Source organism: Corvus hawaiiensis, chromosome 28, assembly GCF_020740725.1.
Source record: "Corvus hawaiiensis isolate bCorHaw1 chromosome 28, bCorHaw1.pri.cur, whole genome shotgun sequence".
In the NCBI taxonomy this organism is placed as follows: Eukaryota; Metazoa; Chordata; class Aves; order Passeriformes; family Corvidae; genus Corvus; species Corvus hawaiiensis.
In genome coordinates this window covers 3,437,356-3,463,814 of record NC_063240.1, presented here as the reverse complement: position 1 = coordinate 3,463,814, position 26,459 = coordinate 3,437,356, and the positions used below count along the sequence as shown (strand labels likewise).

The 26,459-nt window shown below is 61.4% G+C and overlaps 1 protein-coding gene across 1 annotated transcript; it reads left to right on the top strand.

Annotated features, from left to right (window-relative positions):
* The first annotated feature begins 9,825 nt into the window (after positions 1 to 9,825).
* Positions 9,826 to 20,903, top strand: MKNK2 (MAPK interacting serine/threonine kinase 2). The gene is made up of 13 exons (XM_048287850.1): positions 9,826 to 9,933; positions 11,903 to 11,984; positions 12,132 to 12,233; positions 12,355 to 12,452; positions 13,414 to 13,493; positions 13,988 to 14,061; positions 14,142 to 14,246; positions 14,582 to 14,637; positions 14,936 to 15,031; positions 16,391 to 16,585; positions 16,675 to 16,839; positions 16,942 to 16,985; positions 17,246 to 20,903. The coding sequence occupies exons 1-13, from the start codon at positions 9,886 to 9,888 to the stop codon at positions 17,511 to 17,513; spliced, it is 1,413 nt and encodes a 470-aa protein (XP_048143807.1). The 5' UTR covers positions 9,826 to 9,885; the 3' UTR covers positions 17,514 to 20,903.
* The last annotated feature ends 5,556 nt before the right edge of the window (positions 20,904 to 26,459 follow it).

Sequence of the window (26,459 nt, the reverse complement as noted above, 5' to 3'; positions counted from 1 at the left end):
ACGGCTGCTGCTGTTGGAGCCGGTGCTGTTGGAGTGGAAATCTGCCCTCATGTGTCAGCCCAGCCCTGAGCTGAGTTCTGCATGCACAGCCCAGCCGTGGCTCAGCACTGTCCCCACGGGGACACAGATCCATGCTGGCAGCTCCTCATGGGAGCCAGCAGAGGGAAGGCACTGGGACAGCACCAGGATTCTCCTCTATCCCCTCCCTCCCTGTCCCTCATGGTACGCTGACCCTGCCGGGACCACATCCCGCTTCCCACTGGGGTACGGAGCCTTCTCCCTGTTCCCCAGCACCACCACCCCACCCAGCTGCGCACATCTGGGACCAAAATCTCTGGTGTGCAGCCAGAGACCCCCAGCCTCACCCACTGCTTGCATGAGGAGAGCTTGGCAGTGCCCCAGGTAGGTAGTGGGTCTACCTAGGATTTGGGGAGCAGTAAGTGACCAAACTGCACCACTAACCACTTCTTCCTTACAAAGCATTCCTGTGCCCTGGAATCTCTGTACATACATGACTCTGTCATTTCTCGTCCTGCCGTTAGGACACTCGTACAAATACCACTCGTGCTCTGAAATGGAACCAATAAATTATGTTGTATTTACACAGCACACGCCGCTGCCGAGCGTCTCGTGACTGCACGTTCGTCAGAGCCTTCCCCTCAGCAAAACAAACACGGGGTGTTTGGGCTCCTTGGGGACTGTGCTGGAGAGCTGGGAGCTCGTGGGTGTGTGCTCCTAGTGTGGGGTTCCTGGCAGGTTGGTTGGGTTCCTCCTGCTCTCCAGGTGCCAGGTCTGGGCTGCCCTGAACCCTGCACTGGGTCCCGAGGCCGTGGGGCCTGACAGCAGCCCTGGGTTGTCCTGACTTGTGGCTGCAGTGTCCCTGTTCCCAAGGGTTGAGCTGTTCTCCCAGCTCTGAAACTTGGGTGGAAGTGGGCAGGGGAGGGAAATTCCAGCTCACCAACTTGCCAAGAGGCTCCTCTGCCATGGGGAGGAGCCAGGGGTGCAGTCATTGAGGCTGGTGGACTAAATTGGGAAAAACTCTGCATTTGGGGGATGCACGTTGTTTTTGTGGCCAGGAGGGGAGTGAGGGGTTCCCCACCTGTAGCTCCTCCTGTTCCCTGCCTGCAGCACTGGCTCTTGCCTGTTCCCCTGCACAGTGGAGGTGCTGGGACCACCCTCCAGCCCCTCTCCCAATGTTTTGTGGGTGCAGCTCAGCTGGAGAACGTGCTGTTCCTTGGTGTGGAATATTGCTTTGGCCAGCCTGGGTCAACTGTCCCAGCCCTGCTCCCCCCAGTTCTTGTGCCCCTCCTTGCTGGCAGAGCACGGGACACACAAAGTCCTTGGCTTAGGGTAAGCACTGCTCGGCAACACCAAAACATCGGTGTGTTATCAGCATTATTCTCATCCCAAATCCCACACACGGCCCTGTACTGGCTCCTGGGGAGAGAACTGGCTCTATCCCAGCTGAAACCAGGACACCTGCAAGGCCCCGAGTGCAGAGCTGTGGTGGGGCTGCAGGTGGGTGCTGAGCGGTGCTGGGTCAGCTCTCGGAGCCAGGGCAGCTCCTGCCGCTGTTCCTCAGCTTCCCTCTCATCCCCACCTGGAATGCTGTGGGTGCTGAGTCCGGGGGTGTGTGGCACCCAACCAGCTGTGACCCACGGGGCTGCAGGGACGTGCCTTCCTCGGCCCCCCTTCCTTTTAGGGGGAAAGATCCTCCTGTGCGAGACCAACTCAGCCAAGGGAGGAGGAGGAACAGCACCTTCTCTGTGGGAGAAGATGTGGCAGGGCTGGAGGTGGCTGAGCCCGGCCCCCAGGCCCGGCAGTGCAGGATGTTGCCCAGACAGGTCTGTGGAGCCACAGCTCAGCCTCGCTCTGCCTCTGCCCCGGCAGCCCCAGCCCCGCTTTCATCTCCCTGTGCTTTCATCTCGTGTTTACTCGCTCCTGAGCTGCAGCTGTGAGTGCTGCAGGGATCAGGCAGCTGTGAGCCCCTGGGGCTGAGCCCCCTGAGCTGAGCCCCCACGGCTGAGCCTTCCAGGCTGAGCACCCCAAGCTGAGCCCCCTGAGCTGATCCCAGCCTGGCGAGGGGGTTTAGCCTTGACCAGGACATCTCAGTACTTTCATTGCTCATCTCCCCAGGCACTGGTTGGGTGCAGAGCCCTCACAAAGGCTTTGCTGAGAATCCAGAGAACAGCTTTGCAGATCTGCACTGCAGGGCCTGGGCCGAGCAGGTACTATGCCCAGGGCTCCAGCAGCCTCCCCTCTGCGGGGCTGATCCCTTCCCAAAAAGCACAGATGGCATCTGCCCCGGAGCTGGAGCGGGCGCGGGCTGGTGGCACGGAGGGGGCTGCGGCTGCCGTATGTTCCGAGGGAAGTGCTCCTTTCCTGTGGTTCAGAGCAGGGGCTCCTGCTGCTCCCAGGAAGCCGTGGCTCGCCCTGAGCCTCCCCTGCTGGGCTTCTCCATCCTCTGAACCCTGAGGAGCTCAGGAGCTTCAGGGCCTCAGTTCTGCCATGAATCCAGATTTAGGATCCTGCCAATGACATCAATTTGTCGCAGATGAGTGATTTAGGGTCACTCAAAGAACCACCATCAATGCTGTAAAAGTTATTTTAATATGAATCTATGAAAGTGTGATTTAACAGAGTTAAATGGTGAGGTTCCCTCTGGTACTTCCTGCATGGATGTAAAAGACTAAGGAAAATCAAGTTGGAATTGGGCTGGAATGATTTGCACTGAGACTGAAGATCTGAAAGGGTAAGAGAGACCTTTCTGTTGAGTACAAGGATCAGACAAGACCCGCCTGCTTCCTAAACTCCTGATGGACCTTAGGTACAGCCAGGTCCAGTCTTAGTCCCAGATTTGGACAATGGTTTACATCTGAAGGAGTTAACTACATGGATTTCATTGGTGTTAGTTGAGGGTGGTGTCAGGAACTCACCGAGGAGCTGTTCCAAGTAAGGGTCTCTCCAGCTTGGGTGGGGAAGGATCTCTCAGTCTCATCCCAAACCTTGAGATGTGTCCCACCTCCAGAGGAGATCACAGATGTGCAGTCCAGCTGCAGATCAGGGGGAACTCAAATTGGACTCATCCAAAGATCTGTGGTTGGGGGAAAGGTCGGTCTCTGTTCCTTGAGGCACCAGCTCAGGAGCAGGTGTCCCTGCTCCAGGACAGTCACAGGGCCAGGCAGGGAGAGCTCGAGGCACCCACTGGGACTGGCAGGGTGATGGGATGAAGCAGTTGGCTCACAGGGAAAAGTGCAGGGGGCTTCTTGTACCCACGACTTTCATTGTTCCTTGATAAATAAGTCCGATTCTGAGCTCACAAGCATCGATGCTCCCTGGGTCGCTCTGCTCCTTCAGGGGTTGCCTGTACTTCTTGGCCTGGCTCTGGCCTTCTCCTCCTCTGGATCCCAGACCAGACCATCACTGGTTTGGTGGAAGGGTCGAGTGCATCTGTCACGAGTCCCATTAGGGTTTGCTTAAAGTAGGAAGCTGGGAAGTGGGGCAGCCTCTGCCTGGACCCTTGGAAAGCAGCCAGGGGGGAACAGACCCCACAGGTGCCAGAGCCATGTCCCACTGGGTGAGGACAAGGATGTCCCCACCTGCCACCACCTCCCTGTCCAGCAGATCCTGCTCAGAGCGTTGCTGGGGCTGGGCTGTGACACAAGAATGTCCTTAAGCTGCCCTGTCCTGCCCCTCCAGCCCTGGGCACTGTCCCAGAGACAGCGGGGGGACCCCCTGAGGGGCCGTGGGGACCATGGGCCCATGGACTGTGTTCCCATCCCCAGGAGGTACTGCCTCATTCCATGCACCTTTTGAGTCGGGGAAACGGCAGCACAGGTGGCACAGGACATGTCCCTGCACAGCTCTGCTGTCGCACTCAGCCCCAGACCTTGGGAGTGCCTCCGTCCCTCATCCATTCCACGGGCACTGGACACTTTCCAAGCTCTGTAATGTGCTTTTTGTTTGTTCTGTGTTCCCTGGACAGCTGATGCCTCTGGGGCCAGATTCCCCAGGGTCCCTGGCAGCCCCCCAGCTGATCCACACAGAACAGGGCGCTGGGTTTGCTCCACTCTGGTTTTGGACTCCATGGAGGAGGTGACAGCCATTCCTGGGACAAAGAACAGCCACCAGCATGGCACGTGCTCCCTCTCCCTTGTATGGCGCAGGCCAGGCCAGGGGCCAGCAGCTCCAGGAACATGGGCAGGACCTGGAATGCTTCTGGGAAATTGCTGGAGCAGGGAGGACATGTCCCATCCCCTGACACTGATACCGAGAGCACCTGCTGCTCGGGCCCCACAGGGACAGCAGGTCCCTCCTCACCCGCTGCTTTACCAGGAGAAGGGGCCCCAAGATCATTTTTGGTCCTGGTGAACAAATCCCTGCCAACCCCAGAGGCTGCCGGGACACGGCCAGTGGCACCCACGTCCTCCCGCACGGGGTGTACAGGCCCTGCTGTGGTTTCAGTGCCCTTTCCAAGGGAGCAGGGGGAATTTTTTGGTGGTTTGGGAGTTTTTCTCCTCCTTCTAAGAAAATGTGCGACGTGCCAGCCTGCACCTCTTCCTGCCACATCCCTGCGCTGCCGGGGCTGTCCCAGAGTGACCCAGCTGCAGTGGGTCAGGGCTGCCCCTGCAGATTTCCCCCCTTCCCAGGGAATTGGGAGGATGGAGGAGGATGAAAAGAGCCTGGGGGGTTTAAAATCATCCTGGAAATGCTTTTCCCATCCGCTGCTATTAACTAAGACAGGACTCCCACTGTGGCACAGCATGAGCCCCCTCCCTGCCCTTCTCCCCAGACACCCCAAACCCACAGTTCCTGCAGCTCCTGGTCCTTGCTTTGGGGGCTGCAGGAATTTCCCTCCTGGAGTAACTTGATCCATCTTTCCAGTAGATCCCTGGGCCAAGCCCTGTCCCAGTCCCACCATCTCCGTGTCCTTGTCCCCTGGGATTTGGCTAGTGTAGGGTGTCAAGGCCAGGACTGCTGGGTGATGGGGGATGGAGGATGCTCCCCATTGAACTGGCCCCTCCCCTGAAGGGCTTTTTTGGGGTGAAACCACCCCAGGTGTGTTTGTACCCTCCCTCAGGACACACTTCCCTTCAGCTTCCATGCTGGGTTCCAGCTGCTCCCTCACCTTATGGCACCTCTTCCAGCTGGGGAAACTGAGGCACGACACCACCATCCCCCTCATCACCCTGCCTGTCCCCCAGCTGTCCCTGAGACACACTGGGCAGCTCTGCTGGGGGTGTCCTGGGCAAGGGGGGCAGCCCCAAATTGTGGGGGTAAAGCAGGAGCTGGGAAAGCCAAGCAGGGTTCGCCCCGGCCCCTTCCTGCAGCAGATGGGGAGGGACCAGGGCCGTGTCCCTGGGAGAACCCCACGGTGGCAGGGTGGGGACTTGGGGTGCACTGGAGGCCTGGCAGGAGCTGCCAAAACTCCCCCAGTGGCTTCAAGGCAAGGAGGAAGATCGAGGATCCACCGGCACAGGAACCAGCAGAGCCGTGAGCTGGTGTGTGCCTTGGGCGTGGGGTGGGGGGTGTCCCCTCTGTCCCTCGTGTTCCCCGTCCCTCCCACCCCTCCTGTCCCACCCCAGCACCAGGAGTGTCAAACCTCCGGGTTTCTGCCCAGCAGGAAATTCCAGGTTTCTTGCAGGATTTTTTCATTTGACACAGAGCCAGGGCTCCAAATCCTCCTGCTTCCAGGGCCGGGAAGCTGGGCCCTCCTTGTGCCGGGGAAGTAACACACAGAAAAAGGAGGTTTGTTTATTTTCCCTTCCAAAGCAGAGAAGCAGGGTGGGAGGGGAAGCCCCGGACAGCCCTGAGCCTGCCCACGTTGGGGCACATCCAGGGGGAGTGGGCAGCCACGAGTAGCTCAGGGCACGGAGGGGTGACAGGGTGGCCACGATGCCTCTGGCCCCTCACGCTCCCTCTGCTCCCTGGCCAACAATAGCCGCCTTCCGGCACAGCCCCACTTGCTTTCCTGTTTTCCCTCGGCCAGTCTTGGAGTGTGGGGCTCCAACAGCTCGTGGAGACCCCATAAGGTTGTGGGTCCTGGTGGCACGCAGAGGTGTGGGGACAGGTGGCACCTTAGGGACGCAGCAGGGGACTCACCATTAGTGGATCCTGGTGAGGACTGGGACATGGGGGATTTGCTGCTGCCGGCCCCATGTTTGCACCCCTGGGACGCTGGATGTGATCAGGAGCAGGGAGGGGGCTGGGGGGCTCAAATGCATCTAAATCTGTGTTTCCCTGTAAAAACATTAGGAAGCCCTGTGCTGAGGCCTGTGAGCTGCCAGCGCTCCCTGGGGCCAGCGGGGCCCTTTCCACTGTCCATGGGCACCTGTGTCCCCACAGCAGGAGCCACCAGTGCGGGGACCTGCTGCGGCCCAGGCCTGGGGACCAGGCTGGGCCCGAAGGAGGGATTTTGGCTGGACCCTGCACCCATCAGGTGAGGGGGAGAGGGAGAGCCCTGGTCCTGTGGGGGAAACACGGGTGGCACACTGGGATAAGCACGTGTGCAGGCAAAAAACAACCCGTGATCATGTGTCCGTGTGAGTGTTGGTGCAAACACCCCCCGGCCGACACTGCCCTTGCACACACGTGTGCGGTTTTGTGCACGTTCCCTGGCAGCCAATTCCACAGGGACGAGCACTGGGAAGGGAAGCAGGAGGATTTGGAGGCTGTCCCAGTGTCCCTGCACCCGGCAGCTGAGACCCGATGCTGTTGCCACACCCGGCTGGAAACGTCCCCTTGAGTGTGCAGGGAGCGTGGTGTGAGTGTGCACTGAGTGTGCAAAGCGCATGTGACAAGCACAGCACAGGCAAACACGCTCCCTGCATCCCAAGGATCCCAAGGTCCCTCCAGGGCCGCACGGGGAGCACGGGGTGGGCAGTGAGCACATGCTGGGCGTGCAGAGAGGGCACAGTGACATGTGGGGAGCACGCAGAGAACACGCGGGTGACGGGACACGCAGCCAGCACACGGAGAGCACACGCTGCACGCTCATCGCACACGCAGTGACCACGCTGCCACTGCCCCAGATTCCCACACCGTGACAGGACCCCCGTGGGCTGGGCGAGCCCCCAGCCAGCCCTGGGTGGCCCCACCACGCCAGGCATCCCTGGGTGGCCCCGGGGCTGTGGGTGCCGGCTCTGCTGCCCTGTCATTCCCGGCTCCGTGACCTACATGGTGCCGGGCACAATTTGGGAGTGCGTGGCTCCTCAGGAGCCCCAGGAGGGGAAGGGACCATCCCTGTCCCCCTGCAGACCCCCCAGTAGTGGGGGCACCACCACTCATCCCCCCAGCCCGGACTAGCTGGGGAGCCCTCATTAGCAGCGCCAACAAACAAAGGCCCGGGATGCCCGGTTTGCCTGGCACAGGATGCAGAAGACGCCATCAGGGCCTGGAAAAACAGGAATTTCGACAGATTTTGGGAGGGGGGTGGGCAGGACCCCGCCGGAGTGACCCCACGCCAGGCTGGCACTGGGCTTGGGGGCGATGCAAATCCCCTCCAGGCAGCAGCGGGGGAGCAGAGGGCGGGGGGCAGAGCAGGGCCGGGGCCGCGGCGCTGGTGAGGGGGACAGGGGAGGCGCCGATGGCGGTGAGGGGGGGTCTGGGGGTGCCGATGGAGATGGGGAAGGGTCCAGGGGTGTTGATAGCAGTGAGGGGGGTCTGGGAACAGCGGTGGCAGTGAGGGGGGTCCGGGGGTGCCGATATCGGTGAGGAGGGGGAGCCGGAGGTGCCTCTGGCAGTGAGGGGGGGTCCGGGGGTGCCGATGACGGTGGGAACAGCGGTCCGGAGGTGCCGATAGCAGTAATGGGGGGTTCCAGGGGTGGCGATCGAGGCGCCGGGGGGGTCCGGGGGTGCCGATAGTGGGGGTGGGGGGGTCCAGGGCTGCCGGTGGCTGTGATGGGGGGGGTCCGGGGCTGCCGGTGGCTGTGACAGGGGGGGTCCGGGGGTGCCGGTGGCTGTGACAGGGGGGGTCCGGGAGTGCCGGTGGCTGTGACCGGGGGGGGGGTCCGGGGCTGCCGGTGGCTGTGACAGGGGGGGTCCGGGGCTGCCGGTGGCTGTGACGGGGGGGGTCCGGGGCCGCCGGTGGTTGTGACAGGGGGGGTCCGGGGGTGCCGGTGGCTGTGACGGGGGGGTCCGGGGCTGCCGTGGCGGCGGCGGGCGCAGCCAATGCGCGGGGCGGGCGGTGAAGTCACCGCGGTGCCGCAGCCATCGGCCCCGGCGCAGCCGCTTCGCGCAACGAGCGCGTCTGTTCTCAGCCCCGCTGGCGTCACACGGGGCGGGGGGGGGGACAGTCGCACACACGCGTGGTGAGGGGCTCCCACGGGGTCACCGGGAGGGGGTCCTGCTCCCGACCCTGCTCCCCACGGCCAATGGTGGCCCGCGGGGACAGAGGGACGTGACCGCCCTGCTCCGCTCCCCCCCTCGCTGCAGGCCGGGCTGAGCTCTGCCCCCACTCGTGACCCGGGTGGGCTGGGGAGCTCAGGGGGCCCCCACCCCCCTGCCATGAGCGCCCCGAACACGGAGCCGGAATGTCCTTGTCCCGGTGCAGGGGGTCCCCAAGGGGTGTCCCTGTCCTCGGGTGCGCGGTGGGGTGTCCAGGGCTGCCCCCATCCCTGTGCCCAAGTGTGCCTGAAGGGGGGAGGGGGGAATTGGGGTGCCTGGGGGGTGCCATTGTTCCCTAAAATAGTGCAGGGGGGTCTGAGGGATGCGGGGGGTGCCCGTGTTCGTGGGCGCATTCGGGGGGGGAATGGGGGTGCCCCTGTCCATGGGTGCAGTGGAGGGGGGGTGGCAGGGGGGTCCCTGTCCCTGGGTGCATCACGGGGGGGTGGCAAAGGGGTGTCCCTTGTGCACCCTTTGTGGGTGCAGCACAGGAGCGTGCCGGGTGTAGGGGTGCAGAGACCCCTCCGGGGGGTGTCCCCAGCCTCCTCCCCCACCACAGGAGGGTGCCGGGGGGGTCCCGGTTCCCGGAGCAGCACAGAGGGTGCCCCGGTGCAGCGACGGGGGTGCCCGAGGGGGGTGAGGCGTCTCCAGAGGGTATCCGGGGGGGATGGGGTCCCGGGTGGGTGCCTGGGGAGGGGGTGTGTGTGTCCCCTTAGGGGGGCTGTGTCCCCAGTGAGTACCCGCGGGGGTCTTTGTGTCTCCAGAAGGAATTGGGGTGTCCGGGGGGGCTTTTTGCGTGTCCGGGGGGGTGTTTGTGTCCCCGGTGTGTGCCCGGGGCTCTGGAGTGTCGGGGGGGGGGGGGTGTTTGCGTGCCCGGGGACGGGGCTCTGTGTCCTCGATGGGTGCCCCCGGGGGGGGGGGGGGGGGGGGGGGTCTGTGTCCCGGTGGGTACCCGGAGGGTCGTTCGCGTCCCCAGTGGGTGTCCGGGGGGGTGTTTGTGACCCTCGCGGGGGGGGGGTGTTTGTATGCCCGGGGTGGCCGCCTGTGTCCCCGGCGGGGTGTCCCCGTCCCGGGGCGCGGCGGGGGGGTGTCCGCGGAGCGGGGGGCGGGGCGGGGCGGGGCCGTGCCCGTGCCTATAAAGGCGGCGGGGGCGGGGGCGGCGCGTCCCCCCCGGCGGCGGCGGAGCGGCGCGGAGCGGAGCGGGCGGCGGTGCGGGCTGCGGTAACACCAGCAGCGGCGGCTCTGCGGGGCCGCGCCGGTGAGCGCCGGGCCGGGGGGCTCGGGGGGGCCAACCGGGCACGACCTGGGGGGGCCGAAACCGGCTGACCCCCCCCCCCCTCCCGCCCCCCTCCTCTCCCCGCAGGTCTCGGCCACCCCCCGGACTCCCCTCCGGCTCTGCCCGTCCCTCCGCCTCCCTCCCCCCCACCCCCCTTTTTTTTTATTTTGCCGCCCCCCCCTCATTTCTCCCAGCAACGCCGCCCCCCGCCCCCCCCCCGCAGCAAGATGGTGCAGAAGAAGTCAGAGATCCCGGGATTCCACCGCTCCTTCAAGGTAAGGGGCTGCTCCCCGCCCCCACGGGGATGCTCGGGGGCGGCTCTGGGGGGCTCCGGGGCCGGGGTGCGGGCAGGGCCGGGGTGCGCCCGCATCGCTGCATCCCCTGCCCGGGAACGGAAGGGGCCCGGGTGCTTCCAACCCCCGACACCCCCCAAACTGAGGAGCTCCGGGGGCGCTGCCACCGGAACCGAGCAGCGGGACCCCCCTGTCCCCCCGTCCCGGAGGTCGCGGTGCTCCCGGGGGTTGGGTCAGTGTCGTCCCCACTGTCCCCCGGGTGGGCGCTGGGATGCTGCCGCTCCCACGGGGATCCTCCGTGGGTGTGGGGGCTGCACTTTCCCCCCGCCCGCTTGCACGCCTTCGTCCTGGTCCGGCAGCCGTGTGGGGGTGGTCTCGGGGCTCCCCAGGCCCTGCCCGCTGGGACCGTGCGAGGGTCGATCCCGCAGCGCCGCCCACCCCGGGATGCCCTGGGCACCCCCAGCCCGGGCCCGTCACCCCCCCCGCACCCCCCCGCCGCTGTCACGTCGGGGTGTGCGGGGGGTCCCCGTGGTCCCGCTCCTTTCGGTTCCCCCCTCCCGAGCCGCTTCCTAGCTGCGGGCTGGGGGGTCCTTTGTTCAGTTTCGCTCCAGCTCAGGGGTGCGGGGGGTCCCCCGAACCCGCCCCCTCGTTGCGGTGACCCCCCCTCCTGCTCGTGTGGCATCTGGCCGGGGTTCGTGTCCCCCGCGGGGGCCGGGGATGGAGGCGGGGCGGACACCTCGGCTGTGCTGATGGAGCCGGTGCGCAGCCTCCCATCCCCCAGACCTTTGTGTGGCAGTGCTGCGGCAGCTGGCAGGGCCCCCTGCCCCCTGTTACCCCCCCAGTGCCCCCCTGTACGCCCCCTGCCCACCCCCCGTACACCCCGGACCTCTCCCGGAGGCCTTGTCCCCCCCCCCCCATCCTGCCGGGGCTTGTCCCGGGGGGCAGCAGCTGCGGGGCGATGCTGCACCCCCCAAATCCAGGATTTGAGGGGGAGGAAAGCTGGCAATATGCAGCACAGGAGAATTTTGGCCCCGGAGATCCAAAGTGGTGCTTGGTGGGGGGGTGCTCCTGGTGTGAAGCGCCCCCCCCCGTTCCGCCTGGGGACCCCCGGCCCCCCAGGGCTGCAGTAAACAGGCGCGTTCTGGGTGTTTCTGGCGGTGGCCAGGGTTGGCCGTGCTGGGGCTGGCAGCCGGCCCGGGCACCGGGCGGGTTTGGGAACGCCGCTGGAGCTGCCACCTCCACCCAAACAGATTTCATAATCCTGGGGAGGACGGGGCCCTTTCTCCCCCAGCGCTGCCCCGTCCCATGGGTGGCTCAGGGGAGCAGGAAGCAGAGGGTCCCCATGTCCCCTCGGGTGCTGCTGGGGTTCAGCGTGAGGGAAGGAGCAGGTCCCATGCCCTCCGTGGAGCCTGGGGTGCAGGAGGGTTTGGAATGAGGCCTGATCCTGCTGGGTCGGGGGTGTCCCACAGCCCGGGGACATGATGTCCACTGGAGCAGGGCAGAGCAGGCTCCAGCCACTGTGACCTTGCAGGGAGCTGGGAGGACATGGAGGGGTGGCTCTGGAGCCTGTTCTGCCCTGTGGCTTCTCTTCCTCCCCCTCCTACCTCACTGTGGTTCAGGTTTGGGTGGAGATTTGGGGTTGGGTTGGTGTGGGCGGCCGCGGTCCCTCTCATCATCCCCTGTGTGCTGGCCTGGGGCTGGCTGGAGGAGCGATCTTGCAGCGCTGTCCCCATCAGGAGATGTGGTCAAAGCCTTCCTCCTCGTCCCCTGGCTCTCTCTGGAGCTCTGCTGTGTCCCTCCATGAGCTGGTGTCCGGCACCCCAGGGAGTGAGCAGAGTGTGTCCCAGGAGCCAGAGTGTGCTGGGCTCTGTGTCCATGCTGGACTCGGGGTAGCAACTGGTGGTGGCTGATCCAGCGGCTGCCACCTCAGTGCTGCTCTTGACTCCCACAGGGGCAAAACCCTTTTGACCTGGAGTTTGACCAGTCCAACCACCTGGAGCCTGTCTTCAACTTCGAGTGCCCGTCCCGTCCCGGTGAGTCACGGGTGTCTCCTCATGGGGCTCCTCCCATCCTGCCCCCTGGGATTTTGGCCCTGAAGGCTTTGGGGGGCTGCTGAGCGGTGCTGGGGGAGCTGTGGGGGGACAGGGATGGCTGACACCGCTGGCTTTGCTCTGGTACAGACATGCCTTCAAGTCAACCCATCGACATCCCTGACGCCAAGAAAAGGAACAAGAAGAAGAAGCGCTGCAGAGCCACCGACAGCTTCTCCGGCAGGTTCGAAGGTGAGTGGGGCTGCTCGGGAACCTCAGGGGTCCCCCCGGCCTGGGGCAGGGCTGGGCCCTCCTGGTGTCCCCAGGCTCTGTGCGGTGGGGCCAGCAGCTCAGGTGACCTCTCCCTTGCCAGATGTTTACCAGCTGCAGGAGGAGGTGCTGGGAGAAGGGGCCCACGCCAGAGTCCAGTCCTGCGTGAACCTCATCACCAACAAGGAGTACGCGGTGAAGGTAAAGCTCCCCCACTGGGGCTGCAGAACCACCCCCCTCTCACCTCCTTCCTCAGTTTCCCTTTCGGCCCTCCCAGCTGGCCCAGGACCATCAGTGGTGGCCCAGGACTACGGCTTTGTGGACTGGAGGGGAAGGAGAGGGGCAGGAGTGCGGCAGGGCTGGGCTGTGATGGTGGCACACCAGCCTCTGCCACCACCTAGCTCGGGGTCCCTGGTGACCCTCCCCCCTGAGCCATGCTGCTCTCCCTGTCAATGAGGGCACACGGGAGACTAAATTAGCCCTCGGGATGTGTCTGGGGACTTGGGGCAGGCAGGGGCATGTGGTGCTGGCAGGGTGGTCACCTCCTGTTTGCCCCAGGGAGGTCTCTCCCATCCGGGTGCTGGGGGGGATTGGGGTGAGCCAGCTGCTTTTGGGGTCAGGGATGGTGGTCCCGTGGCCCTGCACCCCACAGACTCTGAGCCATGGCACGGGGGGGCTGGGATGGGCCCTGTGTCAAAATGCAGCCAAATGCCAGGGGAACTTGGCCTCCCCCATCGCTCCACAGGGGCCTTTGGGTGCCCCAGTGGGGAAGCTGAGGCAGCAGGGAGGGGCCGTGTGTGGTGGTGGGGTGCTCAGTGTGCCCCAAAGGGCAATGAGAGCACCCAGCTGCCCTCCCCTGCGTGGGGTGTCCCCCTGTCCACGCTTGGCACGGCCACCGAGCCCCGCTGTGCCAGCGCCCAGTGGGGCATAGGGCCCTTTGCTGCGCCGGTGCTCCAGCGTCACGTGGAGCTCTGTTGGCCCCGGCCCCGGAGGGAGCGGCTTGGCACGGCCGCTGCCGCTTGGCACCAGCGCCGGGAACAGCCTGTTCTGCTGCCTTAACCCCGCCCGGCCCCGCGGGTCCCCGCGCTGGTGAGGCAGGGGTACCCCGGCCCCTCCCTGGCAGCGCTGCCTCTCCCTGAGCCTCCCCCTCTTTGCCTTCCAGATCATAGAGAAGCGCCTGGGACACATCCGGAGCAGGGTTTTCCGGGAGGTGGAGATGCTCTATCAGTGCCAGGGACACAGGTATGGCGGGGCAGCCGCTGCATCCCCCACGGTGGGCACGGGGAGTGGGCTGAGACCGGGCTGATGCTCGTGACACCCGTGGGCCACAGCCAGGCCGCCCTCTGCCCCACGCTCCTGGCCCTTGGCCCCAGTGGCCGCGGTGGAGCATTCAGAGGGGACGTTCAGAGTTTGCCATGACGACGAGGGCCTTGGTGGCCAAGTTGGAGCCGAGCCGAGGGCTGAGCCGAGCCCCTGCTGCTGAGCGAGGCTGTGTGTGGGGCGGGTGAGCGAGCCAGGAGGGGCTGTGAGCAATTAGGGAGGAGCGGAGCCGGGCGCTGCAAGCCCCTCTCCCTGCTGGAATGCGGCCAGGGGGGCCCTGGCCGTGTGGTTTCAATCACTGCAAACCCAGTTTTCCCATCCCACATCCCTCCCGGGGTCCTGTGCTGGTTGGGGGTGTGGGGGGGACCCCAGGAGGTGTTTTGGGGGATGCTGGGCTGATGCCATGGTCCCTGCAGAAATGTCCTGGAGCTGATTGAGTTCTTCGAGGAGGAGGAGAGGTTTTACCTGGTGTTTGAGAAGATGAGGGGAGGTGAGTGCGGTGCCGGGGTGGGCGGAGCTGGGGCAGCAGGACCTCCCCCAAACCCCAGCTCTGCTCTTACCCATCCACAGGCTCCATCCTGACCCACATCCACCGGAGACGTCACTTCAACGAGCTGGAGGCCAGCGTGGTGGTGCAGGATATTGCCAGCGCCCTGCACTTTCTGCACAACAAAGGTGAGCTGGGATGTCCCAGGTGCCGCTGAGGACACCCTGGGATGTGCTGGCCCCCCCGGGGGTGTCACTGCCTCCCCCCATCCTCCTGCCCAGGGGACAGTGCCCGTCCCAGCGTGCAGGGTCAGGCCCAGCTGCATCACAAGGCTTTTTGTGGTGCAGATCCTGTTCTTCCGGTTCAGTTGGGATTTGGGGCCAGCAGCAAATTTTGCTCTTTGGCAGGGTGCAGGCAGTGATTTGGGGTGGGGAGGAAGGGGTCCCCGTGCCACCCCCAGACTTTACACTGTGGCGGTCTTGTAGGGGGGGATTTTTACCCTCATTGGCTCTTTTGCCCCCAGGGATTGCACACAGGGATCTGAAACCAGAAAATATCCTGTGTGAGAGCCCGGACCAGGTGAGCGGGGAGCAGCCGGGGTTGGGTGCAGGGTGTGCTGCCTGGCGGGGTGGGCACAGTGGGGTGAGTCCTGGGCTAGGGGGTGCAGGAGGGTCCTGCCTGGGGACACACACACCAGGTCCTGCCAGGGACACACACAGCCCCCATATGCCACAGCACAGCGTGGTGTGAAGCATGACATGACCTGGCATTGAGCAGCTGTGGCCTGAAAGCGCCGTGGTCCCCGGGGGCTGCCGGCTGTGGTTCCTGGCGGATGCCGGGGGGTCACCGACCACTCCTTCCCCCCCCCTCTCCCCAGGTCTCCCCAGTGAAGATCTGCGACTTTGACCTGGGAAGTGGCATCAAACTGAACGGCGACTGCTCCCCCATCTCCACCCCGGAGCTGCTCACCCCGGTAAGTGCACGAGACCCCCGCATTGTGGGGGAGGTCTGTCCCCGGGGACCCCCCCAGCTGCCCCGCAGGCTCTGAGAGCAGGGCTATGCATGGCCACCCCCCTGCTCGTCGCTGCTGTCGCTGATGCTGCGTGTCCCCCGCCGTCCCCCCCGCCGTGGCAGGCGAGATGTGGTTACATAACGCGGGGGGGCCGGGGGCTGGCGCAGCGCCCGGGCTGCCGTGAGCCTTAGCAACAGCCCGAGCAGCCGCGGCGGCTGCGCCGAGCCTGCCGGGGAGAACTGGGTCAGCACCGGGCCGGGGGCCGCCGTGGTTCCCCGGCTCGTGGGCAAGGGAGAGAGGGGACTGAGCCTGCTGCGGGTGCAGGGTGGACACCCCGAGAGTGTCCCCGTGTCGCGCAGATCCCCATCTCCTGCAGAAAGCCCCGCTCTCCTTATCGCCAGCCGCAGGTGCCCCCCGTGCGGGGTATCGCGCTGCACCCCGGCTTTTTTGGGGTGCGAACGTGCCGGGGAGGGCGGGGCCCAGCAGAGGCGGGTGCCAGAACACCCCAGCCCCCTCCTTCCTCCACGCCTGCCCTCCTCCCGGGGCGGGCTCTGAGTTCCTGGGGTGTCCCGAGTTTCCCCGTTGTCAGCCCGTGGGGGGCGGAGCGGGACGGCCGCTGCATTCCCACCGGGATCGGGGCTGGGTTGTTTTCCTGCGGTGGCATCAGCTGCTGGGGCTGGAGAGGCCCCTCGTCAGGAGGCCTCTCTCGTTACGGGGCGATTATCTGCTGGCTGCAGCTCTTTTCTGCCCTGGTCACGGGGCCTGTGTGGGCTGCGGGTCATGTGCTGGAAAGCCCCAGAGTCCCTGGAGCGATAGGGGAATGGGGCCGCTGGCTCTGCCTCTCCCTGCTCCACGGTTAACTCCTCCCGCACCGGATCCCGCGCGGCAGCTCCGCCTGTGCCGGGCCGGGGAGCAGGCACGGGGAGAGGAGAGGGGCAGGCACGGTCAGGAGAGAGGAGGAGGCACGGTCAGGAGAGGAACAGGCACAGCAGGCTCGTCCCACCGTGTCCCGTGGCCACTCCCAGGCGTTGGGGCTGCCCTGCTGAGCCGGTTGGGTGGTGGCAATGCTGTGGGTCCAGCTGTCCTGAACCGTGGGGGTTGCACCCTTTAGGCTTTACTTCTTTTTTTTTTTCCTTCGGGGTGGCAGCTGCCCAGAGAGGTGGGTCTGTGATGGGAAACCCAGCAGGGTGATGTGGTGGGAGCAGCTATGTCCGCACCTTCCCTTCAGAGGTGCAGCCCTGTAGATCTGGCAGGACCCTCCCGGTTCCCCCTGCCCCATCGGTCCCCACCCTTCGGGGCTCACCCCCCCTGTCCCCGCAGTGCGGCTCAGCTGAGTACATGGCCCCGGAGGTGGTGGAAGCCTTCAACGAGGAGGCCTCCATCTACGACAAGCGCTGTGACCTGTGGAGCCTGGGTGTCATCCTGTACATCATGCTGAGCGGGTACCCCCCCTTTGTGGGCCACTGCGGCTCCGACTGTGGCTGGGACCGGGGCGAGGCCTGCCACACCTGCCAGGTGCGTGGGGACCCCGGCAGCGCCCAACCCACCCCCCGTTTGGCTGCAGCACTCCTGGCTGAGCCCCTGTTATTTCTCTCCCTGCTCAGAACATGCTCTTTGAGAGTATCCAGGAGGGGAAGTATGAGTTTCCCGACAAGGACTGGGCACACATCTCCTTTGGAGCCAAAGACCTCATTTCCAAGCTGCTGGTGAGAGATGCCAAGAAGCGGCTCAGCGCAGCCCAGGTCCTGGAGCACCCCTGGGTGCAGGGGGTGAGTGTTGATGTCCCCTCCCTGCTCTCTGCTCCCAAAAGCCAGGGTGGGGAACACCCCTCTGCACAACTCCTGGCTCTGACTGGCTGCATTTTGTTGCAGTGTGCCCCGGATAACACCCTGCCAACCCCCATCATCCTGCAGAGGTGAGTGTGGGTGGCCCTGGGACACCCTCAGCCCCCTGAATCCTGACTCCACTCCTCAGCACTACTGTCCATTCCTTCTGCCTTTTGGGGGCTCTGGCACGACTCTCTGTCTGGGCAGCCCTGCCACTTTGGGTTTGGGCCGTATTTTTGGTGTCTGACCAGTCTGGCATGGCCAGCATGTGAGGAGGGACACCCAGATATTTGACCCCGACCTCCCTCCAGCCCTCCACACCCACCCTGAGCCCGTGCCTCCCCTGCAGGAACAGCAGTGCCAAAGAGCTCACCTCCTTTGCCGCCGAGGCCATCGCTGTCAACCGCCAGCTGACGCGGCACGACGAGGACGAGGAGGAAGAGGCGGAGGAGGAAGCACGACCCATCATCATCAAAGCTACCTCACGGGCCATGCAGCTCTCCCCCCCCTCTGAGTCCAAGCTGGCCAAGCGGCGACAGAAGAGCAGCCTGGCCAAGGCAGTGGCCTCTGGGCAGCACCTGGTGGCCCCGCTGGTCCTGGTGGCCGACCAAGCCTGAGCAGTGCCCCTCGCACCTGCTGTACCCCTTGTCCCCCCTTCTCCTCCTTTCTTTCTTCCCCTTTCCGCCCCAACCCCACCGTTTCTGGCTAGTGACAAGATCAGGACTCGTCCCTGTGGCTGGTTTCCAAGGTTTTGCTGATCTTGTAGGTCTGGGGGTGGGAGGGTTTGTTTAAGATCTTTTTTTTTTAAGGTATTAAATCAAGCGTGAGGTTGCTTCACCCAGGGCACACTCAAGGACATCTGACAGACACATGGACTTTTGTTTCCCGACTCTTGGTTTCTCCTCTGACATTTTCCCCCCTCCCTGACACCAAAGGACTCTTTGTATCCGTGGCTGCTTTGACGATTTCAGCTCATTTCATACTGTGAACAAAAGACCCTCGGTCGCGTTTTCAACAACGGGAGTTGCGTTTTAACCTCGTCCCTCCCCTCGGAGCTGCAGGTTTCTCTCTGATGTTGGGGTAGATCCCACAAAAACCCCTTCCTGGGGGTCTGGGAAGCACCTCCCAGGTGTGGGGGATGTGGGGAGCCCCTCTGTCCTGTACTCGGGGGTGTCCCCAGCTCTGCTCCATGGGGACACGGTGGGCGTTGTGCAGGGAACCGCTCGGGCTGGGGAGAGACGGTGCCAGCGAGGGAGCAGTGCCCAACTCACCCTCTCTGCTCAGCATCCTGCTTCCAGAATAAGCTATCCACCCCTTTTTCTTTTCTTTTGACCCTTTCTTTTTTTTCTTTTTGTTCTTTTTTTTTTTTTTTAATTATTGTTGCTTTTAAACTGCCGGCTGTGCTTCTCTACAGGGCACGGAGAAATGTCTTCCTTTCCTCCCACGCTCCGGCTGGTGGCTCCCCGGGGGATGCGTGGGCATCCAGGGCTGTGCTCTTGTGCCAGGTCAGGTTTTCACCCCGGTTCTTGGAAGGGCTGGTGGCTGTGCCCTTGTGAAGGTGCAAGGGGGAATGAGGTGTTCAGGGTGGCCAGAGCAGCCAGAAACACCCTCTGGGAGTTGTGTGCTCTGTGGAAAGCAAGGACCCCCTTAAAGAGTGTCAGGACCTGCTGCAGGACAGTGAGACCTGCTGTGGCTTCGGGCTGGCCCCGAGGCTGCTGTGGCAGGAGGGTCGGGCTGCACAGAGGGTGCCCAATGCCCCAGGGATGCCAGTGGGTGAGCAGCTGGGCTGGTGGCAGCACCCAAGGGCCACGGCACGGGAGAGCAGCCTGGGGACAGCTCGGGATGTGGGGCTGGAAGGTTTGGGGTCAGGGCAGCAGGGTGTTCAGTGGCTGGGGAGCGCTGGTGTGCATGGTCATGCATGTGCGTCCCTGCTCATGTGTGTTCAGGTGTGCTTGGCACTGTCCTTTCCTCTTGCTTTGGGGTGGGGAGGACTCGGGATGCTGAGTCAGGACGAGGCCCTTGGCTGGTTTCTGGGTCTGTCCAGGCGAGCAGTGCCCACGCCTGGGGCCAGATTGGCCTCCAGATCCCCCTGACACCCCCTACTCCCTGCCATAGGCACTGCCCAAGCTGTGCCCGCTGCCAGCCCCCATCTCGCTGGGAGGGCAGTGCCCCCTTCATAGCCACCTCCTGTCCCTTCCGACTCAGTGCTTTGAGCTTTATATTTTGCAAAAGCAGCCTCAGCCCATCGTGTGCACAGGTGAGGGTTTGGGAGCTCTGAGCTGGGGAACAGACTTCCCTGGGTCTTCAGCCTGAAGACAGTCGCTGTCTCTGGAAAAAAAAAAACTTTTTATTTTAAGACTGCTGACAGCAATACTATGCAATATATGTTGTTTTTTGTTTCAGGGAGGTGTGCATGAGTTATCTTGGGAGATGGTGATCTTGGGTGTTGATGGAGTTTAGTGCAGGGGCCATCTTCTCTCACCCTTCCCAGCCTTTCTGCTGACCCAGGGGGGTCAGGGAGGGTGACTCCATCCCCATCCCACTCCCAAAACTGCCTCGCACTTGCGATCTCTCTCTCCCCCATGTGCCCCCTGGTCCCACTGCGCTGGGTGGGGAGGAGCAAGGCAGTGGTGAGAGGAGACCCCTCCCCACAGGCACTGGGACACCCTGGAGAGGCCTCCCTTAACAGAAAGAAAAAAAAAATCCATCTTGATTGTACATTGTTACTTTTTATAGCTTATTTTGTTTTATCAGTTGTAGATAATTCCTTGTTGTCTTATATTAAGAAATACTTGAATGATGTACAGTACGCGATGCCTTGAGCTGGTATTGTGAAGCTATCGTTGATGCTGCACGCCGCAGCCTTTTTTTAAAAAACAAAAAAATCACGGGAAGGGGATGGCAGGGGGATGTCTCCAAAATTTATCTGTCCCCCGTGCTGCTTTTGTTGGCAAACTTGAGTTTCCCCTTTTTCCCCAGGTGTAAGAGTGATCTCTTTTCTATCTATATAAACATAAATACACCACACACTCTGGGGATGGCCTGGGTGACCCTGACCGTGCCCTGTGGGTGTCCTCGGCCGGGGATGTGCAGCTGGAAGATGAGGTGGGAGTTTGTGGGAGTTGGAGGATGCGCCGGGAGCATCCGAGCCTGGCCTGGGTTCGGCTTCGCATTTTGGGTGGGGGTTTGGTTTGGACCCGGCGCTCCTGGCGTGGCACTCGGGGGTGACCCATGGCCAGGTCTGTGCATTGGTGGAGAATCTTTAAATGCCTCTAGAGCCGGGGATCAACTCTGGAAAACCTCCAGCCTGGCTCGTGGCAGTGCTGGGCACCCACGGGTGCCTGGGCTGGGATGGCTGGGGACACCCTTGTGCCAGGGCCCTCCCCTCCCCGCTGCCAGCGCCCCTCCCAGGGCGGTTTCCAGACAGATGCTCCCGTGGTCCAGCACCAGCGACCCCCTCTCACCAACACCCTTCTTCCTCCTCTTCCTCTTTCCAAGCTTTCCCCCCATAGAGCATCTATCTTGGAAACCAACTTCAAAAAAATTTTTTTTTTAAGCTGGAAATGTTAAGTGTTTTCACTTCCTCTCCTTCCCCCCCCCCGCCCTTCCTCCAGCCAACTAACTCGACTTAGAACTGGTTAGAAACGTTTACTGTGAAGCTAACTCTTTTTTATCAAACCAGGAGAAGCTTTCTCCACTTTACAATTGATGAAGACTGCCAAAGCTGGTTCGACAAGAGTCACGTTAACGCACTGTTGGTTTGTGCAACAGCAGCCTCTGCTCGGGGGCTGGCTGGGAAATAAAAATGAAAATACTAAAAAAAAAAAAAAAAAGACAAAAAAAACAAAAACAAAAAAGGAAAAAAAAACCACACAAAAAGAAGCACTTTACTGTATGTACCAGGTGACCTGATACAGCTGAATTGAAGTTTTCCTTTATAACAATTGTTGATGCCAGAATTTTGTATTCTGTTTTGTAAGAATTTAATAAAAATGCATTGAGACCTATGTGGTGGGCAGGTGGCTGTGGCAGGTGGGGCAAGTTGCAGGGGGGATTGGGCAAGTTGGGGGGTATGGGTGGCTCCCACCATAATCCTTCCCCATTTTCACTTGCTCCTTCCCAGCCTGCTGCTGGCCCATTGGGGCTGGGAGTGTGGCTGGGATGGGATGCCAGGAATAGGGGCTGGCAGCGGCTCAGGCCCTGACTCACGTTTCCCAGCGGGATGGTGTGATCTGCTGAATCCCAATGGGAGCTGGAGGTCATGGGGCAGGGCTGTGCTCCCTGCCAGCTGCACCCAGTGGCCTTGGGACTGCCCTGCCACCCCCAGGGACAGTCCTGGCACATCCTCCCCCCCACCTCCATGGGTCAGGGGGCAGAGGGGGACACTGAGGCAAGGGGAAAGTGTGGTGGGATAGGGAAGACAGTGGGGACTGGAGGCTAGGGATCAGGGTGTGGGAAAAGGCTGTAGAGGCCCTGCTGAGCTTTCTTACTTAGGTAAGGCAAGACCCTGTGGAATTAAAAAAAAAAAGAAGAAAACTAAAAGGTCCTGACTTGTCCGGCCCTGCTGCTATGCTGGGGCATGAAGCTGGATCTCTCTGGAGGCTATTGCCATGGTGCTGCTGCCCTGGCAGAGCTCCATCCGTGGCAGCCCTGGGCTGGGGAATGGGCTGTGGGCTCTGCCATGGACCAGCTGCTGCTCCCAGCTCTGAGCTAAGAGAGCCCCACTGCTGAGAATCCAGCTCACTGCTTGCTAAACGGTGCAGCTGCTTCTTGCAGCATCTGGATCCGGACAGGATGGCTCCAGAAGTCTCCCTTCCCTGGCTGTTCCAGGATGGGATGTGGTGAGAACAGAGCTGGGGCTCCCTGCATGCAGAGGATAAGGAGCATGTCCCATCCCATGGTGCTGTTCTTGCCTCTGTTGAACAAAGCCATTGCTCCCTCCTGGGCCTGGGGCCACCAGCTGGTGACTCTGGACATTTTAGGAGCATCCAGCTCTCAGCTCTTCTTCCTCTCTTGCATGTTGTTTCACCATCATTGGGCCCTCAGCTGTGTGCTCCAGGAATCTTTCCTCTCCTGCCTTCCTCCTTCCAGGATTCCAGGTGGATCCCAGACAGGTGTGTCAGAGGCAGCTTTGCTGCAGATGCTGGTTTAAATTTTAATCTCTGAAATTCCTTCACAATGGTCCCTCTTCTCCCCCTTCCCCAGTTCCCCCAACCCCAGAAAGCGCCTGCTAGTTGGAAACCATTCCTGAGCACGTGCGGAGAAGGGCAGCTCCGAAAATAACCCAGCGCTGGGTTAAAATAACCTGTGCTGCTCTGGTGCCTGAGCATCAGCCCAAAATAGGCTCTGCCGGGATAAGGGCGCTATAAATACCCCGGCGTGGATTTGCATTGGAGAAAAGCCCCGCAGCAGGAGCAGCGCCGATGCCACCCACGCTGGCCCAGGGCGAAGGGGCCACTGCAGAGCACTGGGGTGGCCTGGCTGACGCAGGGGCTCAGCCACGCTTTGGGTGACGCGGTGGCTTGTGCCAGTCTGCCTGTTTCCAGGATTTAACGGAGCCATCAGGTCGTGATCGGATCTGAGTGGTTGCAGTGCTGGGGTGGCCAGTGGGGTCACATCTGGCTTCAGCCCAGGGCATCGAGGCAGCTGGGCAGGAGCAAACAAGAAGTGTCCTCAGTATTTTGGGTCTGAGCCTGGCTCTGCTGGTAACAGATGATGATCTGGGTGATTAGCCAACATTTTGATTCAATATCTGCCCAAAAAACAATCCTGGAGTGAGGAACATGCAGGAGACCAGACTGCTCTCCTGAACCATCAGTGAACCCCAAACCCAAACTGGGAAATGCAGAGTGGAAGGTGTGAAGTGTGTTTTGATGCAAAACAGCTGTTTTGGATCAAAGAAAGTTTTAATTTTCCTTTTTGTTCTTTTAAAATGTTTTCTGGGATGGGGCAGAGAAAGAAAGAACTCCTGTGCATTTTGCAGAGAATCCTGTCTCCTATCCAGGGAACCCAAACAAACCAATCTGGGGTGGTTTTTTGGTAGAATGGCTTTTTGACTGGTGTGTGCCAGTTCTCCCTCTGAAGTCATCTCAGGGAGTGTGTGATGCGCATCCCAGCAGAGCCCAGCACACGGGTCTGCCCCTGCCTGTGTTTCCTGTGGCTGGTCCCTCTGCACCAGGAGCCTTGGTGGCACTGGCACAGCATGGCATGTCTGTTTCCTCCACTGTCTGGACAAGCCCTTGGTAACCTTGTTTGTGTTTTTGGATGGTAAAGTGTGGATTTTGGAGAGCCACGGGGTGCAGCTTTGGTTTTCCCGCAGGATTCCAGCTCTGGGTGGAATTGCACGGGCACTGGGAGCTGTGGTTGGTTGGTGGGAGCAGAGCAGGGTCAGGTTTTCCCAAACCCATGAGAGCTGTGCCCATGGCTGGAGTGGGTCCTGGGCCTCGTGAGTCACCTTCTCACCTGGCTGGAGGTTTAGATCAAGGCTTGGTGCTAAGGCACAGGGCTTGGCACTTTGCCCTCCTCTGGCTCACACCGGGATGTCTCTGTCTTTGCCATGCAGTCTTCCTCAGAGCTTCCTTACATCCCAAAATGCCTCTGTTGGCTGCTCAGCCAGGGGAGGGCTGCATCTGCCTGGCTTTTGCTTGGAACACGCATTCCCAGCTTTTGCTCGGAGCATACATTCTACATGTATTTTCCTGCCTCCATGAGGTGAAGAAAGGCCAGATGTTCTCTGCTATCCAACTCTGAGCACTGCAGTCCCACTGCTTTAATTCCAGCTGCTCGTAGCCTTGTGAGACCCTTCATGTCCAGCCCTGGATGGGGTCAGCCCTCATCCCACCAGCTGGAACCCACTGATTTCCCTGCCCAGCGTTACTGCCAGGGTGAGGCTCCTGTTCAGCCTGAGAATGCCCCAGCTGAAACAGCACTGCCTTAGCCCAGTGCCTGATCTCTGAAGGAATCTGTTGGCTACCAGACCCAGAAATAATGACACCGGGCCTTTTAAAGGAGCGTTTGTTCCCAGGTTTATTTTTGGGATGGTAAAGTCTCCTGTATGACACTTGTCTTTTTGTTTCTCAGGTCTAACACACCACTGGATCACCGTGGTGCTGGTGCTGGGTTGCTGCAGCAAACACCTCACCCCACCCCACGGTGCCATGGTGAGTGTCCCACACAGATCTCTGTGCCATTATCCCTTATTTCCAGGGCTGTGTTTCCTTACACTGGTCCCGAGTTAAGCCTCTGGCTCCTGCTACAACACAAATCACCCTTATTTAGTTCATCATGGGCTGAATAACCAGGATCTGTCTGATGCAGGGTGGCAGGGCTGGCACGGTGAGCATGGCACAGAGAAGGCTGGTGGTGCTGGGAAGATCAGGACTGAATGGGTGCGGAATCCCCTCCCCATGTGATGAAGAAGCACCCGTCCCCCCTGGCAGGCACACCGACCCCTCGGAGGCACCACAGTTTCTCGAGGATGAATTTGCTGGGATTTGGGAGCAGGGAATGCTATGGTGAAGAAGCTTCAGCCTCCAGCACCAGCATGGGCTGGGCTGGGCGATCCTGCACCTCCCAGGCAGGGCAGGGGCCCCTCAGTGGCACTCCGGCAGCAGTCCTGGAGCTGGAGAAATGCGGGATCACACAGCCAGTGCCCCCCGGCCCGTGGGACGCGCCTCCAGGCCATCCCTGCCAGCCACCAGCCGTGCCCAACCCTCCAGCCGGGCAGAGCGAGTCTCCAGCTCCCTCTAACGTTCCTGGCCCGAAAGGAGCACCCGCAAGCAGGACCGGCCTGAGCGGGGCGCGGGCCAGGCTGCGCGGCCCCGAGGGAAAAGCCTGACGCTGAAATGCGTGGAAGCAGCTGGGCCAGAAAAGGGGGAGCGATGTGCCGAGCAAACGGTGTGAAAGAGTAAAGGACGCAGCGTTTTAAGAGAGAATGCGGCTGTATTGAACGCCTGGTTATTATTAACAAGATTTCACAGGGAAAAGGACTGTTCCTCTGAAAAATACTACTTTTTAATACTCTAAATAGTTGCTCTAAAATGCTGTAAGTGCTTCCAGCCCTGGAACTGTTCAAAAAACATGTGATGACAAGGTTTAGTGGTGAACATTGTGGTGGTGCTGGGCTAACAGTTGGACATGATCTTAAAAATGTTTTCCAATATTAATGATTCTATGGTTCTGTGATTCTCTGATTCCAAAGGCTCCTACCCATTCCTGCCTGCACAGGGACTGTTAAGATGGGAGCTCTGAACTCTGCACAGGATTTTCCCAAACTTGTCCATGTGAAATGCAGCTTTAAAAATGCAGCAAAAAACCTGAGAGCACAGAATGCAGCAGAAATGGGTATTGATAACATGATACAAAGCCAGGTTGGAAGCTCTCTATAAAAATTAGTGGTGTAGCAGCACTGCTGTGTCCGGCTGTAGTGGTTCATGGGGAGATCCCGGAGCTGTGTGAGGGTCTGGAAGCGTTGAATCCATACAAACAGCACACAATCCATACAAACAGAACACAGTCCATACAAACAGCACACAATCCATACAAACAGCACACAATCCATACAAACAGCACGTCTCTGTGTGCTACAGAAGCAAGGCACAGGAAGGAGAAGGGGCAGCCAGGCCATCTCCCCCCTGACACATCGACTCACGGACCACACGCCTGCTCCTGACTGGATGTGTGTGCAGCACAGATCAGGGGATGGATAACAGAGAGAGGGGGAATGTAATTACCCTGCGAAGAATAAATCACTTTAACGGTTCAGTTACTGAGATCACAGCGAGGCAGTGGCACGGCCTCTTAAATAATCTTCTCCTTTGCAGCCAGCTCCTGCCCCCGCGCCATCTCCACCTCGTGCTGCCTGGCGAGGAGATGCCATCGGTGGGGACAACACTGGCCAGTGGTTTCTGGCTGAGCAGGTCCAGCAGGATGTTGGGAGCAGCAGGGCATGACCAGGTGAGGGATCACGGTGCTGCAGCTCCCTGGTCTGTGCAGGGTAATACCTGTGGTGGGCCTGGCAATGTGGTGTCCCATGGTGCTCCAGGCCTGTGTCTGCAGCAGCAGCCAGTAACTCCGAGCTGATTATTGTGAGGAATTGCTGGGCACAAAGCAGGGGTCTGGGGATGGTGGAGGCCTAGGTCTGCTGCAGAGGAACGGCTGGTGTGTGAGAGCATGAAAGGAAAACCCCCACTTCACCTTCGCTCCACACGGCCCAAACCTCCCTGGCTCCTCACCCCCAGCACTGACCCCCTTCAGCCCCTTAACTCCCAACCTCCTCTCTGTGAATTGCACCCCCATTTCTCGTCCCTTCATAAACTGCTCTCCAGGCTCCCTCATCCCTCATCTTCCTCAGAATCACCCCTTTCACAGGATGCTCCCCCTATCTCTCAAAACTGCCCCTCAGGAATTGCTCCTCTTTGCCCCCCTCAGTTGCTCCTCAGGGAATCACCATTATCTCCCAAACTGGTTCTCAAAGATTGCTCCTGTCACTCCCCCACACTGTTCCTCAGGGAGCCATCCCCTTATCCCTCAAAACTGCCCCTCAGGGATTGCTTCCCTCACTC

Coding starts and splice junctions, on each gene's coding strand:
- MKNK2 (XM_048287850.1), top strand. CDS start 9,886: ATGGTGCAGAAGAAGTCAGAGATCCCGGGATTCCACCGCTCCTTCAAG. Junction 12,453..13,413: donor ACAAGGAGTACGCGGTGAAG/GTAAAGCTCCCC, acceptor TTTGCCTTCCAG/ATCATAGAGAAGCGCCTGGG. Junction 14,062..14,141: donor GTTTGAGAAGATGAGGGGAG/GTGAGTGCGGTG, acceptor ACCCATCCACAG/GCTCCATCCTGACCCACATC.